The sequence below is a fragment of the Ambystoma mexicanum genome, chromosome 2q, assembly GCF_040938575.1.
Source record: "Ambystoma mexicanum isolate Mex_15411 chromosome 2q, UKY_AmexF1_1, whole genome shotgun sequence".
Taxonomy (NCBI): domain Eukaryota; kingdom Metazoa; phylum Chordata; class Amphibia; order Caudata; family Ambystomatidae; genus Ambystoma; species Ambystoma mexicanum.
The window spans coordinates 440,898,362-440,918,348 of NC_090924.1; the positions used below are offsets into that span (position 1 = coordinate 440,898,362).

The 19,987-nt window shown below is 44.5% G+C and overlaps 1 protein-coding gene across 1 annotated transcript in view; it reads left to right on the plus strand.

Moving 5' to 3' along the window:
• Nucleotides 1-18,634, plus strand: part of LOC138569484 (caM kinase-like vesicle-associated protein) — a 618,938-nt gene extending 600,304 nt beyond the window's left edge. Inside the window, exons 9-10 of the mRNA XM_069647487.1 lie at nt 7,956-8,043; nt 10,183-18,634. Coding sequence (XP_069503588.1) covers nt 7,956-8,043; nt 10,183-10,428 — 334 coding nt within the window. The 3' untranslated portion in view covers nt 10,429-18,634. The remainder of the gene's footprint in view (nt 1-7,955; nt 8,044-10,182) is intronic.
• Nucleotides 18,635-19,987: the final 1,353 nt, after the last annotated feature.

Here is a 19,987-nt window from a genome sequence, read left to right on the forward strand (position 1 = left end):
CACACAGCAACCATCAAATCTCAATACCTAACCCAGTCACAATACCTAAGACTAATAACAAAAATGTGTATATTTCTTCGGCTATCCATCGACAAGTGTTTTAGCCGGTTCCCATAAGCCATACAATAGGGCTAAATACTGCTCCTGCCTTCATCAGGACCGGAATTGTATCTAAATAGTCACCACTCCTACTACACTCTTGTCTTCATGGGTATCTACAATGAAAACAAATGGATATAGGTTACAAGCTCTGTCTGTACTCCATTATTTATAATGACAAAATCATACTCAACAATTTCACTCTAAATAAATTCTGTCAAACTCGTGCGCACCTTTACTTGCCGCACTAGCTTCCTCCATTTCTCCTCTGCCAGCACTCTATGGTGCCTGCCCTTCTTCAATGCATATTCTCCTATAGGTACAAAATACAGGGGAAGAACTATCAGCACCTATAGATTGCCTTAACAGCATACAGTACTCTCAACTGGCAGCATTTACTATGACCAGTCTTACCTGTGGCCTCTATGTTGGTATATGCTACTTCTTGCCACTGATTTGAATTGGCGTACCGAATACTAGCTGGCTCACTCTTTGCAAGATGTCCAAGACTTAGGCCTACATCTGATTCTGATCTAGAATGGAACCCAACAACACATCTCTCAATATATCAGCTGGCCTCATGAATGCTTCTATTGGTCTACATTTTCTCGAGTACTGAATGACTACAGTTTCTCTCTGGTTTCCAGTACACACTATTCAATATGTTGATTTGTCTAACCCTTTCTCCTAGGTATAGTGATGTCCATTGACCATTTCTGCATAGCTTTTCCCATCTGCACATATGCATTTCAGATCCAATAGTTTCGGACCACTTATTTAGTAGCAAGTATCAAGATTGTTCCATGTACATGCGCTGATATAGTTAATTTTAATTGAAGAGCAGATACTGTAACAGTACAGATCAACAAAGATAAGTTGAATTGTTGGTGTTTATTCCACGGTCATTTGGAGACAGTAACTATTCTGACACGTGTTTCAACCTCATCAGTCTTTTTCAAGGCAAATTATTGAATCCACTTTTCAAATGTGTCCTTCCAAAATAAGCAGAAATATGTCGTATTCTTGCTGTTGTTTGGATACAGGCATCTTGTGATGCCATTGAAGCTAATAAATCTAATTTAAGAATTAGGCTGAGCAAGGCGCGATGTGCGTTAAGGTTTCCCTCAATATCACTGTAAAATACCGGTACCAAGAGTTAGTCATTTTGGGTCTGAACTACTACTTATTTAGTAGACTCTCATTGTCCAACTTCTACTTCAACAGATGTTTATACACTTTTGACGCTGTATGGCCGTCCACTCTGAATTCTTTCCACCAGTCTGCAAGCTCTTTGTTCTGACCTGGAATTCTCTCACCCAAAGCCCTTCTCAATGTTCTATATTGGGTGTAGGTGAAATCTTACATACCCCTTTCTGCACTCAATTTATTCTAAGTGGTCCATTGCCTGTCTTTAAACAGGTCACCAATCCACTGGATCCCACACAGGAACCAAGTTGGCCAGAACAGTGTTTTCCCATCCAGTAAGATCTTACAATTCAGCCAAACTGATGATTTAGTTGAGCAAAAGACTTCTTCCTTTGTTAACTCCCCAAGATTCCACCAGCATTGCCTCAAGAACTAAGTTGAAGGGTACTTTTTACTTCCTCTTGCATCCTCCGGTGTTAGAAGCACTCTGGGTGATAGTGGCATATTCCTACTTGTCTCTGCTGATATCCACTCAGCCATTGCATCCCCAATAAATGGAATCAAGTGTCTCACCGTGAAGGCTAGATGGTATCTAGCAAAGTCTGGGACTCCCAAACCCCCTTTCTCACAACCATTCATATCCCCTTTGATCTCTCAGAAATGTTTGTTAATTATGCCATCCTCTGTAGCCATTTTAAGGCCTCCTGTTGCATATCTTATCCTTCCCTCAAGTTGATCTCATCTTTTCTGTCTGACAAGGAGACACAAGTCAGGTCAGGACTTTTCCTCTAAAAGACTTCAGTAGATCTCATTATGCCACACACTGCCATATCTCAGAATCATACGGATGATGTGTTAATTGCCTTACACCTCCGTGGCTTTCCTGCTAAGCTGCATCAGATCTCAGATTGCATTCTTCAGATTCAGGCCTGAATGATAGACACCCACCTCTGTCTGAATGCCATGACGCCTGAAATCATGTATCTTGGAACCTGCTTCCCTCCCTTTTTCCTGGTCCCTCAACCTTGGGAGTTGTGTTTGATAATTATCTTATCATTCACACCACAGATCGCATCCTATATCTCCTGAACATGACTCAAAGAATCCGGGCAATGTCTGCTATGGTAATTTCATGGCTGAAATTCTTTTGGGTCTCCCAAAGGACCTCATAACATCAACTAAAAACTGTACTACATAAGGCAACAATGTTAGTCCCTAGCCTCAAGCCCTGGGACCATATTATTCCACAACATCGCTCCTACACTGGCTTCCATTCAGTGCGTGCATCAGCTTCAAAGCTATGCTTTCACAGAGTCTTCTGGAACAAGAGGGCAGTCTAAATCAGACAGAACACCACAAAATATCTTCCTCCCAGGCTCCTGAGATTGTGAGGCTCACTGTCCCTGTAGGTGGGCACCTTTAGTAAAAAAGATGCTTGTTGGGCAATTTCTTAGTGCAGCTGGAGCCTCACTCTAGAAATGCCTTCTTACACCCATTGGAGCTGTGGACAATCACTTCCTCTTCTGCAAGAGACTGCAATCTTTCCTCTTCGGGAAATTGTTTAAATGTTGCTCCTAATCTGGAGATCTTCCCACTCCCTTCACATCATCCTCACTGGTTTGGCGTTTGCACTTACCTCCTGCAGTTGTGATTCATGGCCTGTCCGTTTTCTGCCTACCCTTATGAGTATTTACATTGTTACTTCTTATTCTCTCCTCCAGATCCCCTTTCCTCAGACCTTATGGATCTGAATGACTCTAAAGCCCGTCAAGATCAGGATTACAATCAGACTCCCTTAGCCTTCTCTTTGCTTTGGTGCTGCTACAGAGCGACTTTGCTCACAGATGGCCCTTTAAAAAAACAATAACTCAATGGTAGCAAAGAAAGGGAGTGGGTACACTTCTCTGTGTGCTGTTTACACATGTGGTAGTGAGAAATTGATGTGTCCTCACAACTCAAAAATTGCACTTGGGCCGCCATGTAGTACAGTTCCTTATTTTAGGCAGCAGCTTCTCATATGCGATGGGTCCGTGAAGGGCACTTCAATTCGTACACAGAACCCAAGGCCCCAAGTGTCTTGCATTAAGCGAGATCTCTCATTTATTCAAAGATGTCTTCCTTGCTAAATGGGGCTAGATTGAAGCACCTGTCTGTGCCTCGATCGTGCCAGGACCAGCTACACTGAAAACATTAACTAAAAACTCAACAAAAGGAACTGCTCTTGTCAAGCTGCTAAACTGCAGAACTCTATTCCCTCGGCATCCTCACTTCCTTTTCCCCAGAATCCTCCTCTCAGATGGCAAGGGAAAGGCCATCACGTTTGGATCCCGACCCTGTGGATGGATATGCAAGGGAGGATAATCTGGGTAAAGGGAACCTGGAGAGTGGGGAGAGGACATCCTTGGTGAGACATGGTATCCCCCATTCCCTTTTCACAATGAAACTTCTGTCCCAACAAACTTTGTAGGTTACTGTCAGCGGTACAACTGTGTTCCCCTACAAAAAGTACCTCAGAATTACAATTTTTTCACTGGGATGAGGAAGAGACCAAGTAGGAGGACACATCCTGATTTGGGTGGGATAAACACAAATCCACCTCATATTCCTAATTCAGACACGTATCAGCCTCATCTTGTTAATACAGAACAATTTCAGCCAAATACTAAAGTGTGGAGGAGGCAACACAGAGATGTGAATACTTTGTTTAATGAAAACTTCCCCAAACCCCACTGTGGTACTGAGATGAAGAAGAGAGCTGTGGAGAAGTTCAGATGGAACATCCAGGCATGTCCTTTCAAATATGGTCAAGCAATTGGGCTAAATGACCTCCACCTGTGGTCGAAGGCTAACAGATATAAAAATGCGGGCTGTGCTCAAGCTAGAGGGAGAAACAGCAGGCTGCATCATGGAGTCGGCTGGAGCTGCAGAGAGGCATACCAGAGAGACATGAGCAAGAGACACAGGTGCTGGAAGCCGTGTCGAGGAGGGACAAGGAATATTGGGGCAGAGGTTGGCCCAGTGAAGGTTTGGAAGGCCTGCATGCCTTCCGTGTTGGGTTCACGAAGGAACTGTGGGGTGCCGAGGACTCCTGTCACTATCGACCTCCGAGAGAGCGAGTGAACGGCTGCGTGAGGGAAGAGTGGAGACTGTGAAAGCTGAATGCAGAGCCAGAAGTGAACAAAGACGAGAAGGGGGCTGCCGTCTGAAGCCGGTGAGTGTAAACAGGGAACACTCATACTGCGGCGCTCTGGGAACGTGAAGCAAGCATCTCTTGAATATCGAATGAACTGGAAATGGTCGTAATCACTTTTGAATGTTGAAAGAAGTACCTTAAAAATCTTGAATGAACTGCAAGTAGCTTCAAGGCTGAAACAGATGATTTTTGAATACCGAACGAACTGAAAGACTTTATGAGCATTTATGAATACCGTGCAGAACCAAATCAAGTTGGGAATGTTTCTAAATGTTATGAAGCATTTCTGAATGCTGCACAGAGCTAACGCAAGTAAGGAGCCTGAGTGAATGTAATGAAAGCTAGGTGCTACAGGTGGCAAATACCACAGAGTGAACTGGTTGAAATACAAGTGTTAGCAAAGCATAGAGAATCCCAAGAAGGGGATGAGAAGATATAAGTGGTAAATACCATAGAATGAACTGGTTGAAATACAAGTGTTAACAAAGCAAATAGAATCCCAAGAAGGGGATGAGAACATTGACTCAAGAAAAGTGTTCAAGGAACTGCAGGTTGAGAACAAACCTCTATTGGAAAGAGCCAGAAGAGTACAGAGAGTGTAACAAAGTGAATGGTGGGTAAACTATCCACAGCAAAGTGTATTTTTACTGTCAAGGGAAAACAGTGGGCAGTTGTTGATGGAAGGCAGTCAAGAAGGCGTATTGGTTGCGTGGCCTGTGGACCGTGAGGTCCGACAACTGTGCCTAGACCGAGTAGCCCTTTTTGAAAAAACCCAATGAAAGTAACTTTAAGTAAGTTTGTGTTTTGCCACAATTGCTCAAATAATTTTGAAGTCAAGAGAAAGACCTATTTTGGTTGACCAGTAAAATGTATTAATGGCAAGAGAGTTGGGAAGTCTCTCACAGAAAAGTGTTTGTTTTGAAAAGCTTGAAGATTTGAACTCTTTAGGAAGGGAACCCTGATATTTTGTGAACTGTATTGAACTTGGGGAAGGGAAGCTGATTACAGACCCACAGCTGGAACAAGCTCAGCACTTTACTTTTGAACACTGTTCCTTTTAATGCTGACATCCCTACACATTGTATGCATTTATTGTGAGGGCAAGTATAGGTTTTGGACACAGACTGACTTTTGATATGGACTTCATGACTCAGACTATGCTTCGTTGTCTTTAGGTATAGAGATCCCACCTTATCATAGGGTAAGTTAGACCTTACTCCATTCTGACTTTTAAGTTAAATAAACGTTTTGTGTATAACTTTGAATCTGTTGTCTGTGTCTTACTTCATGATACCAGGATCGTGATTTAGGGGTCGCCAGAGGTTGCAACTGCAACCTCTGATGTCTCCCTTGCGACCTCTGTGGTCTCCCTTGCGACCTCTAATGCAAATTCCTGAGCTGTGGCCAGCACCATGTGGCTCTTTACTTCTGGAGTGGTGGCTTTCTTGTTCGGGCCCCTTAAAAACAAAAAGAAAAATAAGAACAGGAGTGTCACAAGTCTAACACTTTCAGCCCTGACCCTAAATAAGAAAGAATAGGAATACCAAATAATGTGTCTTTCTGGAATCCTATACAATAATTGCTAGACTAATTAAAGGTTTATTTCAGGCACACTTCAGGGGGTGAGTCACTGATTTAGTCTGTTCTTAAACGCCTCAACTCAGCCGTTCATCCTCTGAGGTCGATAAATGAGTACCAACACAGGTTGGGTGATATTGGGTGTATATTTGTTCTATATAAATCGCTTAAGCGTAAGTGCTATATAATAACGCATCATTATCATTTGGTCATGGACGTCTGCTTGCATTCATAGTAATTTGGTAATAAGGGCCTATACACACTGATCTTAACGATACATATGGCGATCCATTCTTGTATGAAATGTACATCACATTATAGTGATATCGTAACCATATTTTTCGTAGTGTCACAATGCTATGTGATGCCACTTCCTGTTTTGTCAACGGGCGAAAGGTTGTGTTCCATTGCTTCCCGCGATATCACTTCGGGGTGGGGTAAAATGACATCACTTCCTGTGATGTCATCAGGGGTCAAGGCTCATGTGATGTCACTTCCGCTACCCATGGCATTCTGGTGAAATGACGTCCGTGCATGATGCCTTCACATCCCCTACATCTGATCTTTAAAATTTTGCAAACAAATAAAACCTTTGAGTTCCTGGTTACAGAGAGAATTCTGACTCAATATTCCTTTTTAGTCTGTTTTGCAAATCGGCATTATTAGTCCAGAAAGTCAACAAGCTCTTTCCAACAAAACTACATAAAACGAGGTTGACTTTCACTTTGTTACATCCGAGTTATAAAATGAAGTCTAAAAACACACATTAAAAGGAGGTTTTGTCTGTTTTGGTGTCAGCCAACAATAAAGACACTCCAAACCTGTATGGTCACTCCCCTTTGGAGCGTGTCACCCTTTCTCCCCCTTCTTTTTGACAGGCGATGCACCAGCGTCTCCTAGGATAATTCCCCTGACATGGGGGCAGTTTAGCGAATCCAGCTCCCAGCCATATGATCAGTAGCCATAGGTGTTTTTTTTACCTCTTCCGTGGTTTTAAAAATATGGCGTCAAGTGAAAGGGGCAGTATACTTTCCCTAAGGCCCTCCATGGAGTTTACAGATTGGAATTATCTGTGGCGCTAGGAAGGAAACCATCATCACACTATCGCAATCGTCACGTAGCAGCGACCAGGGTTAGGCAACAAAAGATAATTTGAGCTAGATACTGTACGAAGCAGCTGTGGTGAATAACCAAGTGGCCATCATAATGATAAGCCGACAGGAAGTCATTTGGGTTAGACAATAGGAAGTCACGCAGCGAAGAGACAGTTATTCGCAGTGTTTGTAAGAGGAGATAGTTAGGAGCCATGGTTAAGAACATGGTCAGCGCGGGCTACCACTGTCAGGCTTAGTCAAAGGTTAGCCATAGGGTCTGAGGGATAGTTCTAATTATTAGTGTCTGGACCTGTTAGATCAGTGCAACCCAAGGGCTGGCTTTTCTCTCTAAGGCTTTGGTCTTTTGCATCAGTCTTTCTAGATCACCCTACTATTTAGTGGCCAGACTCACTAACCAGTGAAAAAGAGACCATCACTTTTTACAGGAGCCAGCTGTATGCTCCAGTTGCTGTATACGCCATTGACTATAATGTCTGCCTGCATGCAAGGGGTCTAGAACGGAGTCATGTAAGGAACAATACTCCTCAATACCAGAATTCCCAGTACAATAATACTAGAAATCTGCCACCGCTGCTATTTGCAAGTGTTCAAATTCTTTATTAGTCTGCCCTTAGTTTGTATAAATCAGCTTAGATATTAAGGATTCCTTGTTAAACCTCATTATAAGCTCTTCATAAATGATCCCTCAGGGTTTTGTAGATTTGTGAGATTCCTGACTTCTACTGGACGCTGTTGTTGGAATACTTTCAACATGATCAAGCGTTGACTGGTTGAGCTGCTGATCACAAGATCTTTCAATTGTTGGTCCTGTTTGCAACTTCTAGGATCTCTGGAAATGCAGCGTCCGAGAAGAACCTCAAGGAAGGTGTCTGTGCCCAGATTGAGAAGAATTTTGCCAAAGCCAAATGGAGGGTAAGCAATGCAATGTGGGTGCCATGAAGGGGTCCCTAAGAACCTGTGCAGAACCTAGACACATTGTATTGTTGCTGAGTTTTAGCCCTGAATGGTATGGTATCGGAGGGTATGACATGTTCCATTCCTGCATGCATGTAGTAGAAGCCCAGAGTAGAACACTTCGGCATCAGTGCAAAAGAACATACTATTACAGAGAGGATAGAGGGGGGGGGGGTTGAGATGCAGGTGGGGGTGTGCCCATTCTCACCCATTCCGGTTGCTTAGGACTGGTATGTTGCCTTCTCTACTGCCCATTAAGCCATGGTAGGAGGTATTTGCTAAATGCTTTAATAACCCCTGAAGCCCAAGCAGTTGGTGGGCCATCGTGCTGGCGCACCAATCCACGTGACTCCCAAACATCTATGCCCTTGGGTTATGTAACAAATCCAGGATATTCATACCCCCTCTTTGGAACTAGGGAGGTGAACCCGCTAAGCTTAACCCCCATTTGGATACAGGGTGAGCAGGATCTCACTATGGGGATAGGAGATTCCTCAAAATGGGTACTAGTAATCCTCCCTATTTTCAAGATCCTAATGTTTTTGTTGGCAATATGGGTCTTAAATTGTGTGATGAGTTAAAATCTCCTGTAAGGTAAGAGTGGCTGGCATAATGTCTGATCCTCTGTATGCATAGGACTCACCTAGAACTAGGGCACGCTGGAACAGTCCATCCCCTTACCAAGTGAGAGATAAAAAGCCAATCTGCATTGAAGGAGATAGAAGAGATACTCGCAGAAGCATGGGAAGGAAGAGGAGGAGCGTATGCCAGACATGGCAAAGGGGACCATGGCCCAGCCCACGAATAACTCACAACCCTGCTGGTCCATACATGCCTGGACCAGAGAAGCAAAGCAAAGCACCTGCCACCAGAGAATAGGCGTACTGAGACACCAGTGCCAGGGCCCCACATGAAGCCAGACGAGGGTGAGGGCAAGCTATGAACGTTACGCAAGACCTCAAGAGGACCAAAGAAGAGGTGCTGCGGTAGGTGAACTCCCTGATTCTCCCAGAGAGCACCGCTCAATGAACAGAGGTAAGCAGTGGCTCCAGGGAACCTAGGAGAGGCCCAAAGAAATCCCAAAGTGGGGTGCGGAACCAGGGACCGCAAGGCAGGGTGAGAGAAGCCCAACTACAAGGCGGGCCGAGAGACCCGAGATAGCAGGGTGAGTTAGAGAAACGAAACCCCAGTGCGGGTTACAGAACCAGAGACCCCAAGGTGGGGCGAGAGAAACCAAACCCCAAGGCTGGGTGAGAGACCAGAGACTCCAGGTTAGGGTGAGAGAAATTAAACCACATGCAGGGTGAGAGACCAGAGACCCTAAGGCGAGGTGAATGGAGCTGAAATCCAAGGTGAGGCAGTGATTGAGAACTACCCAGCAAGAGAGAATGCAAGGGTCTCTCTTGGGAGAAAGACTACCAGGGAAACAGGCAGCACGGGTACACACATGGCAAACGTTGCCCCTCACCCCCGACCACGAGACTAAAGGCAAGAGACATTTATGGGACTGAATTGAACAGAACAGCCAAGATGAGCTTCGAGAGCCAATCAGCCTGCCTACTTGCTTGGATAGTACATAGGGGTGGGAAGCCCCTATTTAGAAAGGCACTCAACAGTGGGGGTCAGAAGCCAACCACCAGTTACCCAAAGCCTAGGCCCTTATGTGTTCCTTTTATAGTAATAGGGACAGAACTCAGGTAAGCTTAGGATTCTGGACGCAGGACTTTATAACGGACATTCTGACAAACATCCGTAATATTTCTCGTTAAGAGTAAGGCCACGAATCGTAGCGTTGAGGCACTATAGGTTTTATGTGATCTAGAATAAAGGAAAATGTAATCATAGTGCCACCTTGTCCACTTCCTGATTCTGATCTACCACAGTTACTGGGTGTTAGAAAAGGCAAAATGAATGCTTTAAGTAACAGGGATGGGGAAGGTACTACAAAGGACAAAAGAAGGAGGAAAAAAGTGTATATATTGCAGCACATTTAAGTAATTAGTGCAGCATGCCCAAGGACAATGCAGCAGTTGGGTAAATTTGCAATTGTAGGATTTATTCCTGTGCTTCATATGTGATCCTTCTTTCTCTTTCTAGAAAGCAATCCGTGTGACAACATTTATGCAGCGCCTACGTGCACCGGACCAGGCCAGCGGACGCCTGCCAGTCACACCACGATCCTCCATGAGTGTGGCGCATGAGGTGACAATCGAGGCTGGCCCTCCCTCTCCACAGCAGCTGCCAAGGATGCCCAACAAGGAAGCCACCGGGGCAGAGAATGGCCAATCCCACCAAGGGTTAATCCGGCCAGGTGGCACGACAGAGGAGACTGAAAAACACTAGCTTCTGTGGGCTACGGGTAAACAGCCATACACCTCCCTGGATGGAGGGCATGAGAAAACCATGTACCCCTCCAGGGTCTGCAAACCAGCGGAATGCTCTCTAGGGACATCAGACTCACATGCAGGTGACTGCAGTATTGGCTAAACCAACTAGTACATCCTGGAACCATTACATCTTAACCTTGGCTAAATCTAACCTTGCGGGCCGCAGTCTGTAGATATTCATTATTCAGTCTCTTGTGAAGATATTGCTCGGTAGTATCAGGTTGACGGGAACCATATCTTAGAGGGTTAACAATGTCCCGGTATTCAATACTCAAGGCTGGATGAAACAAGAATCAGCAAATTGCAGATATAATTACTCAGGCAGGGGTAAAGTGCACAAGTCAGCAGCAGCCTGGATAGACATACAGAGATATATGTATGCACAGTCTGAGTTTAAGAGTATATAATCTGACTTGTTGGTTTTTGTAAATGTATAACGCCAAACATGCATCATTGTGGTTTTCTGGGGCAGTTGTTGAGGGAAATTGATGTCTCTGTCTGTAATAAAGGGATTCATAGCTTGGCAGCACTTTGGAGGTACGCAAGTGATGGGCTAAGCCGATTCATACCGGGAAACATACGGAAATATCAATTTCTCAAGGTGCTCTTAAAGGATAAATGGAGCAGCCACCAGGAGAAAGCCATGCTGCCCTCCAGACACAATCAATGAAGTGGTAATAGTTGGCAAAAGAAAAATAATCTGAATGGATTAAAGATAGGCGGACGACAAATACACTGCTTGTCGGTCATATTAAATTGGCCAACCAATGAACCCCTATATGGACTGAATTAAGTTGGCCAGCCAAACTTTTGCTTCACTGATTGAGGTTTGATGGCCATCAAAACATGCCCCTCCCTGATTAAAAGTAGGCTCAACCAAATTGTTTTTACAGATTCAAGCTAGCTGACGAATAGATCTTTTTGGTAGACTGGTGGCAATTTTCACACAGTTCTCTCATACCCTAAAGTTAGTTGACAAACCAAGCATGGCCTTCACAGATTCAAGTTAGCCGACGTATGAAGGATGTCCTGCAGAGACTGAGATTGGTTGGCAGCCAGTCAGTATCTTCTGCAGGTAAAATTATTTGGCTAATGAAGCATGTCCATCAAACATTGAAATTAGATGTCTAACCAAAATTCAGAGTATGTAGGCCCATCATGGATTGAGGTTAGCAGGCCAAGTAACATGTCCTTCACAGACTGATGTTAGTTAGCCAACCAAATATGCATGTAAAAGTCTGACATTAACTCACTGTCCACCTGACAAACAGTTTCTCAGGCGTTGTAGGTAGCAGACCATACAGATTTCTTTCATACAGATAAGTCTAAAGATGTGAAATTATTTGCAATTAAGCGTGTCCTTTAAAGACTGAAGCAAATTGGGCAAAGAAGCACACTATTCACAGGTTCCCTTTCGTTGGCCAATCAACCATGACGTTCACAGATTCACACTCTTTGGTCAACCAAAAATGTTCTTTCACAGATGTAGTCAGATGTAGTTAGTTGGGCCAATCAAACATCTCCTTAAAAGATTTAGTTTGGTTGGTCACCCACACTTTCCCTTGACAGAATGAATGTCATTTTCTGATTGAAACTTGCTGGACAAGCAACTATATCCTTCGCACGTTGAAGCTAGTTGGCCAACCAAACATGCCCATCATAGAAGTGAGTTAGTTCGACAACTTTTCAGCTGAATTGAATTAAGGTTGTTAACCACACGACAGCTTCATACAGTAAAGTTAGTTGTACGGATAAACATGTCCCTTATCTAGTGGTTTGGCGAGCCCAACATGTCCCTTAAACATTGAAATTCATTTTTAATTTGACGAAGACTTAATTTCCTTATTGAAGTAAATTGGTTAACCAAAACCATGTTCCATGGTTGGACCATGCGTAGAATAACAAAGGTGGGGGCACCAATATATCTTTTATAGTTTAAAGATATCTATTCATGTTGATCAAACAAACAATTCAATCATGAGCTGAAATGATCTGGCCACTCAGGAGTGTCCAGCAAGGGTACATCGTCTCCTCCAACACAATTGTTGTGATTTTATGCTGTCCTTTGATATCTCCACAGTGCGTCCCCGGGTTTTAGGAAGTCATCAAATTAATTTCATTGGGAGAAGCAGATCTAACATTGTGAGTCCATTCTTGCCAGTCATATGGCTCTGTCTATGGTAAACAAGGCCTCCAATTCATCTGCCCCTTACTCCCACTCTAGTGAGCAGAATTCTGGTTTTCTGATCTTCCACGACCCCCCTCAAGCACACGCTTCCATTGCTTCAGCACACACTTCCATCATTCTAGCATGCGCTTCCTACAGGTAGCCTCTCTCAGGTGGGGTGGGCATCGTCTTTCAATGACTCCTTCCATTGCTGCCGTTATCCTCCTTTGAATAAACGTTAACTGAGGATGGCAAGGAGGGGGCCTTGTGCAGACTTGCACTGCCAGCTTCCTATCCAGAGCATAGCATTGCAAGTATTGTACCACTTTTATAATACAGGGCTGCTAATGCAAACTCAAATTGGGGTCAGGAGTTCAAAGCCCTGAATCCTTACTATTTCCTATTCGGTCCTTCAGGAAGTGCATAGACTTTTGCAACAAAGCCACATATGATATGATAGGTTATTTATAACGTGCTTAATACCCAGAGGTTTCTAAGCGCTGCCCCGGGAATCAAACCTGTGGTGCTCTGTGTTGTCTTGCTTCCAAGGTGAGCATGTTGCCCCTGAGCTATCCTCCCAAGACACATTTCATTCTGTCTTTTCCCCTTGGATCAAATAATACTTTTGTTCCAGGTGGCAGCCCTGCTTGAATCCATTGCATCTCTTTACTGTCAATCAGGCATAGGCTGCATGTTGTAGGCTGCACGTCGTAGGCTGGATCATACTGTCATGCATTCACTAGTGTCATACGTTTTCAAAAGGAATCCAGACCCCTTTGATACATAGAAAACGGGACAGGGACAGTCTCCTTGATAGGGATTGCTTGGAAACACACACACAGGTGCAAGTTAAAGGTCCCAGGAGCATCAGAAAGTGCTAAAGACAGGCATATAGGCGTTACACCTGTTGTAACACCTTTTGTCATGCACCTGGCATGTTTGTGATTTTTGGTGACAGGGGATGGGGTGTTGGGCAGGCAATGGGAGTTACGTTTCCGCCTCCCTTCCACCCTTAGCTCAATGCCGCCTTCCCCTGGTTTCTGTTAGGCCTTCCCCTGGTTTCTGTTAGGCCTTCCCCTGGTTTCTGTTAGGCCTTGCCCTGGTTTCTGTTAGGGCTTCGCTTGGTTTCTGTTAGGCATTCCCCTGGTTTCTGTTAGGCCGTCCCCTGGTTTCTGTTAGGCCTTCCCCTGGTTTCTGTTAGGCAATCCCCTGGTTTCTGTTAGGCCTCCCCCTGGTTTCTGTTAGGCCTCCCCCTGGTTTCTGTTAGGCATTCCCCTGGTTTCTGTTAGGCCTTAGCCTGGTTTCTGTTAGGCCTTCCCCTGGTTTCTGTTAGGCCTCCCCCTGGTTTCTGTTAGGCCTTCCCCTGGTTTCTGTTGGCCTTCCCCTGGTTTCTGTTAGGGATTCCCTTGGTTTCTGTTAGGCCTTCCCCTGGTTTCTGTTAGGCCTCCCTCTGGTTTCTGTTAGGCCTCCCCCTGGTTTCTGTTAGGCATTCCCCTGGTTTCTGTTAGGCCTTAGCCTGGTTTCTGTTAGGCCTTCCCCTGGTTTCTGTTAGGCCTTCCCCTGGTTTCTGTTAGGCCTCCCCCTGGTTTCTGTTAGGCCTTAGCCTGGTTTCTGTTAGGCCTTCCCCTGGTTTCTGTTAGGCCTCCCCCTGGTTTCTGTTAGGCCTTCCCCTGGTTTCTGTTAGGCCTTCCCCTGGTTTCTGTTAGGGATTCCCTTGGTTTCTGTTAGGCCTTCCCCTGGTTTCTGTTAGGCCTCCCTCTGGTTTCTGTTAGGCCTCCCCCTGGGTTCTGTTAGGCATTCCCCTGGTTTCTGTTAGGCCTTAGCCTGGTTTCTGTTAGGCCTTCCCCTGGTTTCTGTTAGGCCTTCCCCTGGTTTCTGTTAGGCCTCCCCCTGGTTTCTGTTAGGCATTCCCCTGGTTTCTGTTAGGCCTTAGCCTGGTTTCTGTTAGGCCTTACAGGAACGTAGGTTAAACTAGTCAAATAGGTGAAACAATGAAAGTTGAAAGACATTAACACCACTAGTCCTTCGTCCATAGGTTATATGCTGAATTCTTCAGCCAGGTACCTATCCAGAGTGCCTCGAGGAAAGGTGACGTGCAGACCACATGTGTGACCAGTACTCCACACTGGAGAGAGCTGGAGGGGGCAGGTCTGGAGACGAGAGTCCATGGCCAGGTCTGGTGGTTTCCCTTTCTTTGGCATTCACCTTTTGTTTTCCATGGCTCCCAAGATTCAAAGCAAGAGCTGGTGCACTGCTGTCAGCCGGGCCGGACTAGGGCATAAAATTTTATCGGGCATCAATGAAAAAGTGGCCCACAGTTGCAAATGGCAATTCATTCCTTTTGTGACAGACTTTTTGAATAGTACCAAGGGGGGAATTTTTGGATTAAATGGAATGCAAATTGTGCATTTTAAGGGCTATTTATTCAGCAACGCTGTTCAAAACTACTAGCCGCATGGTGAAGTAACTCATAAAACAGGACCACATTGGCCAAACAAAGTGGTCCAATTTGACCCAAAAAACGAGCCCTCATGAGCATCTTGCGTTTTTGGTTCAGGCTTTGCCCTATTACCCGATAGGTCAGTCCGAGCCTTGCTGTCAGGTGTCACACTCCCACACACACCATTTGAAACATGTCACTAGAGGTCTTTCCTCATATCTCAATGCATCTTAGGGACTTTCCCTTCCCTCCTCACTAAACATCAGGCCTGCAAATTCCACTGCACGTCTGGTCACGCATGCTGATACCTGCACAGGTCCTGCAATACTGCAATTCAGAGAAACCACCAAGTACAGTGCTGGCAGAGAGTGAATCCAAAAAGGGGTTGCTCTCCTCGCCAGTCTGATGGTGACTATCCTGTGACCATGGTTTGACCTTTCCTTCTCTGCCAAGTGTACCAAAGTTTTGGTGTTAGATTTTGCATTGTCCTTGTTTTCGAAGTGACAGGCCCATTCGCTGAACCAATGCGTAGTTATCATTGAAAGGCACAGTGTAGCACATGGGCCTGAAACCTTTGGCTCTCCAGATGTTTTGGACTGCAAAACCCATGATCCCTCACCATTGCCAATGCTGGTTAGGGCTGATGTGCATCGAATTCCAAATCATAAGGGAGAGGCAAAGGTTTCAGCCCCCAGGGTGTAGCAGTAAAATAGAAACTGGTATACATTCTTACCTGTGGAACATAAGAAACAGGACCTGTATTACACATGCTCCTTCATGCTTTCTAAGCCTGCAATGCTGACATATGTTCCTGGCATAGAAATACTATGGCCACTAGGTTTGTTGACGCGTTGACAGATTATAAAGCATTGAACAGGCTGCTCCCCATTCTGCCATGGATCATTGTGGATCCTTTCTGAGAAATACTCCAGTCAGGCGCATCCTTGCATAGGCCCGCCGATATGCACACAAAATGGAAACATTGGTTGCCATCCCCACTATGAACCCCAACATAGCTACCTCGCCGTAGAGCCTTCCGTATTGAATTAGTTGATATCATGTGGCCAATTCTCCCTTTTTCGATGACTGAGAATTGTGTAGGCTTCATAAAATTATATCAGCTCTGTTGGCGTTGAGGCGAAGAGAGGTTGGGGCAGACTGAGCCGTATATAAGTGTATCACATACCTTGCATTGCTTTCTTAGATAGTTGTTTTATGATCCATTGCTCATGATCCCCCCGCTAATAGAGTGATTACACAATTCTGTTAGTTGCCCTCCCTAGAGTGGAGGCCTGGGCTCATGCCATTGAAGGATGCACTCCACAATCAAGATCATCACCATAGCTCTACACCTCTGAGAGCACCTTTGCCGCTTGGTCGCCCTCTATGATCTCACACAAAGAGCGCAGGGCTCATCATTTAAGAATACAGGCAGTTGCATGAACAAACTTCTGAAAAAGGAACTTGATTGGCATATACTGACCTGTACAGAATATCAATATCTGAATATGTGCCCAACTCAACCACTTGGGCATGAGGATGTTCCAGACCATCAACAAAGTCTTAACAGTATAATCTGAAAAATTGCAAAATGCCATACTCAATGCATTTCCTTAATTGGTTTAAGTTTAGGATTAGGATAATCTGTGATTATCTTCAGGTTATCTGAATAAGACCTTTATATCAGTACTGGGAGGAAGAGTAAATTGCCGAACACCCAGGTATAAGACTGAAGGATAATGACTTGTAGAGAAACATTAGAGGGTGGCAGGTTTTTCATCACTCGCCAGGTTTTGGGCTGTGATTTAGGGGCTGCAAAGCCAAAACCCCCAGCCTTGATGAGTTCCTAAGTACATATGGACTCTAGACACGTCCATAGCTGAGTTGTAATTGAATAAATCTTGATAGCAGATAGCAAACGGTCTTAAAAGCTAGGATGAAAATCCAATCGTTTTAAGGCACTCTTTCCCAATTGTAAGATAAACAGGAGGTTCATGGCACAGAGGGTCTAAAACTTGAAGATCAACCCAACAGAGCCTTGAAGGCCCCAACTCTCGTCCAGTCTTTTATAATAAGCCTGGTTGTTGACCTTTCAGACTACAACATGTACAGTATATAGAAAGTCAGATCATGTTTAATGTCAGAACATATTTAACCAGTCTTATTGCCAGGCTCCATAGAAAGGGAAAGGGAATGGTTTGTCACCTGCTCGCAAGAAGTTTTCAAATCCTGCATCAGCTGTGTAGGTTTATACAGCATGCGTCAGACTCAAGAAGTGGATAATGGAACAATGGCGGTTAACTATGTTCATGACTCAGTAAATGCTTTACATTTTGTTTTTTAATTAATCTTTCCATCAGCACCAGAGTCTGCTAAATGATGTTACTTTGTGGGATTTAGTAGCCTAGAATGACCTGTAGGAACACTGTGTTGAACCCCGCAGCATCTGTGAAATGTAGTGATGGGGTAGGCAGCCTGCAGCTCTCCTGATGTTTTGGCCCTATACTGCCATCAGCCCTAACCAGAGTAGTCAACAGTGAGGGCTTATGAGAGTCATAGGTCAAAACATTTGGCGACCCACATGTTACCGCCCCTTTATGAATCCTGCATTGGGAGCTCTTGCCAAGGATCCAATTGCCACTATCCCTGTAAGGTGCTGTTAACGTTCACTCATTCATCAATAATAGACAATTGGAATGACTAGCCTGCCTTTCAATGCGGGAGACTCATATCATTCCCCGTCCATTCCCGAACCGCAAGCCCCATCGCGAATGCAATTCTGTGGACTAAGGAGCTGTGAACTATAACCAATACATATCCGAAGCCAAGCTCATCAAAGCACGAATGCTTGCAGGCTGGCAGCTGTAAACTGCCAATCACTCGTCTCTCAGAGGTATAGTCTGTCAACACTGAGAACCCCGAAGGTGCTGCAGATCCCCAAACCCTAAGAAATGGGTGCTTTTGTTCGCCCGATATAGTCAATCTGGGTAACTGCCAAAAAATGCCACAATATTTTTAGAAGACCATTCTCATTTCAACATGACTAAAAATAACCTGGTTTTACCCTTCAGTTTCATAAACGTAACTAATTGACCCAAAACCTTCAACAGGGTTTGTAGGGGAGCTCAGTGACTTCATCCATTCCCCCCCCCCATCAACCATCTTGAATGGCAATCGTAAAACCACTTCTCAGTTCAGTTTCTGCGCTGATGGGCTGCAACTGTCCCTATTACTTTGGGAAGGAGGTTATTGAAACTGGCTTGTCCTGGAGCCTCATGGTTGACTATGCTAAGGGAGTCATCCATCACTGCCTCCTCTTGCCTCCTCTCTTCCTTCTTTGATCCTGGCAGCGCAGGATTCCTAGGTCTCTTTCGAGAAGGGCATTATGGGTAAAGGCCGAGAGGCGTTGGAATACAAGCAATGCATGCAACCAGCTGCTGCATGTTTAGCTAGACGGTCTTCATTTTTTTCCAGCTGTTTTAATACTGAGATCAAGGCTAAAGAAGTCTCCCAAGTGGAGTTGTATTTAAATAATTAAAATATGTATAAATTGTACCCTATTTTGCCTCTGTCTTTTTCTATTTCTACCAACATTCTTTCTCTGCAAGGTGTTATTTGAAGTCCAATTCGCAATGGGATGAGTCAATGGTTAATGAAGATTTGCAGCATTTCAAAGCGCTCAACTCTACCTTCTTGTGTTATCAACGATATAAATAAACTACAGTTCCACAAGTGGGGCAAAAACCTCCCGGGGTCAAGACTGGCAGGACTCGAAATAAGCTGGATAGCACACGGGTTTAATACAACACAGGTGGCTCCTTCCAGGAGCTAAAGGGAAGCAAGGGATGGGTAATACTGTGCGTAAGCAGGAAGAGAGGCAATGCGAAATCTACTTAGAGTTAATTTAGAGTTATGGAGTACGACTACCATCAGCAGCAGCCAGCAAAGTCACTTGTGAGGGATCATGGGAGTCGTAGTCTAAGACATGTGAAGAACCACAGGTTTCAGACACACGCTCTAGAACCATGCCACATTAAAAAGAACTTGAAGTTATACAGTATTAATTGGTTTAACATGAAATGACCGAATTTAAAAATTCGAAAGTAGAAACGGCCGAATTTATTTTCTTCTAATAATGTGGGGGGAAGGGGTGGGAGTCAATTCCCCTTACCCCTTTCCTTTACTAATACCATTGCCCCACCCCCCACCTATATGTTAATAAAAATGACCCAACATTTCGAAAAAAAATAGGTTAAATAAATCGGTCATTTCTTCCTCGTTTTTTTTGTATGCGATCATTTATACAGATACCCTAAACATAGCATGAGATGGGACTAGCAGAAACCTGAGGGTTGCATCAAACAAATAGAATAGCTGACATGCAGCAACAACTACACAGCCAAGGCGGGGAAGCAAGGACAGTGGAGTCAGGCGCATTTATGTGTTGGGTATCCACAACAGACTAATTAAACTATCAAAGGAGAGGGAGATGAACTAAAACTCAAAGACTGTGCATACAGTAGACACATCTGCAAAACATGTTACAGGATGAGGATGTGGTCCAGATCAGCGAGCCAGAAAGAACGCACAGTTGATAAATTACAACAAAAAAAAACAATATTCACAATAGCAAAACAGATTGGTGTGTCTATATTTAATACATTAAAGAAAGGGAGAAAACAGAAAACAGCATCGGGTATCTTAAATGTTGCTTTACAAAGCCAAGGACACATGACTATGAAAATAGTCCATCAAACAGCTGGTAGTCTGGCACAAATAGTACATCCACCCTGACCCCCAAGCTCACTGGGCAGGTCAGAGAAAATATCAGGTAGACCCTTTTTGCACCACACAGGTGAATTCTTTGTAGTATCCAAACAGGGTAACACATGCCCGCCAATATATAAG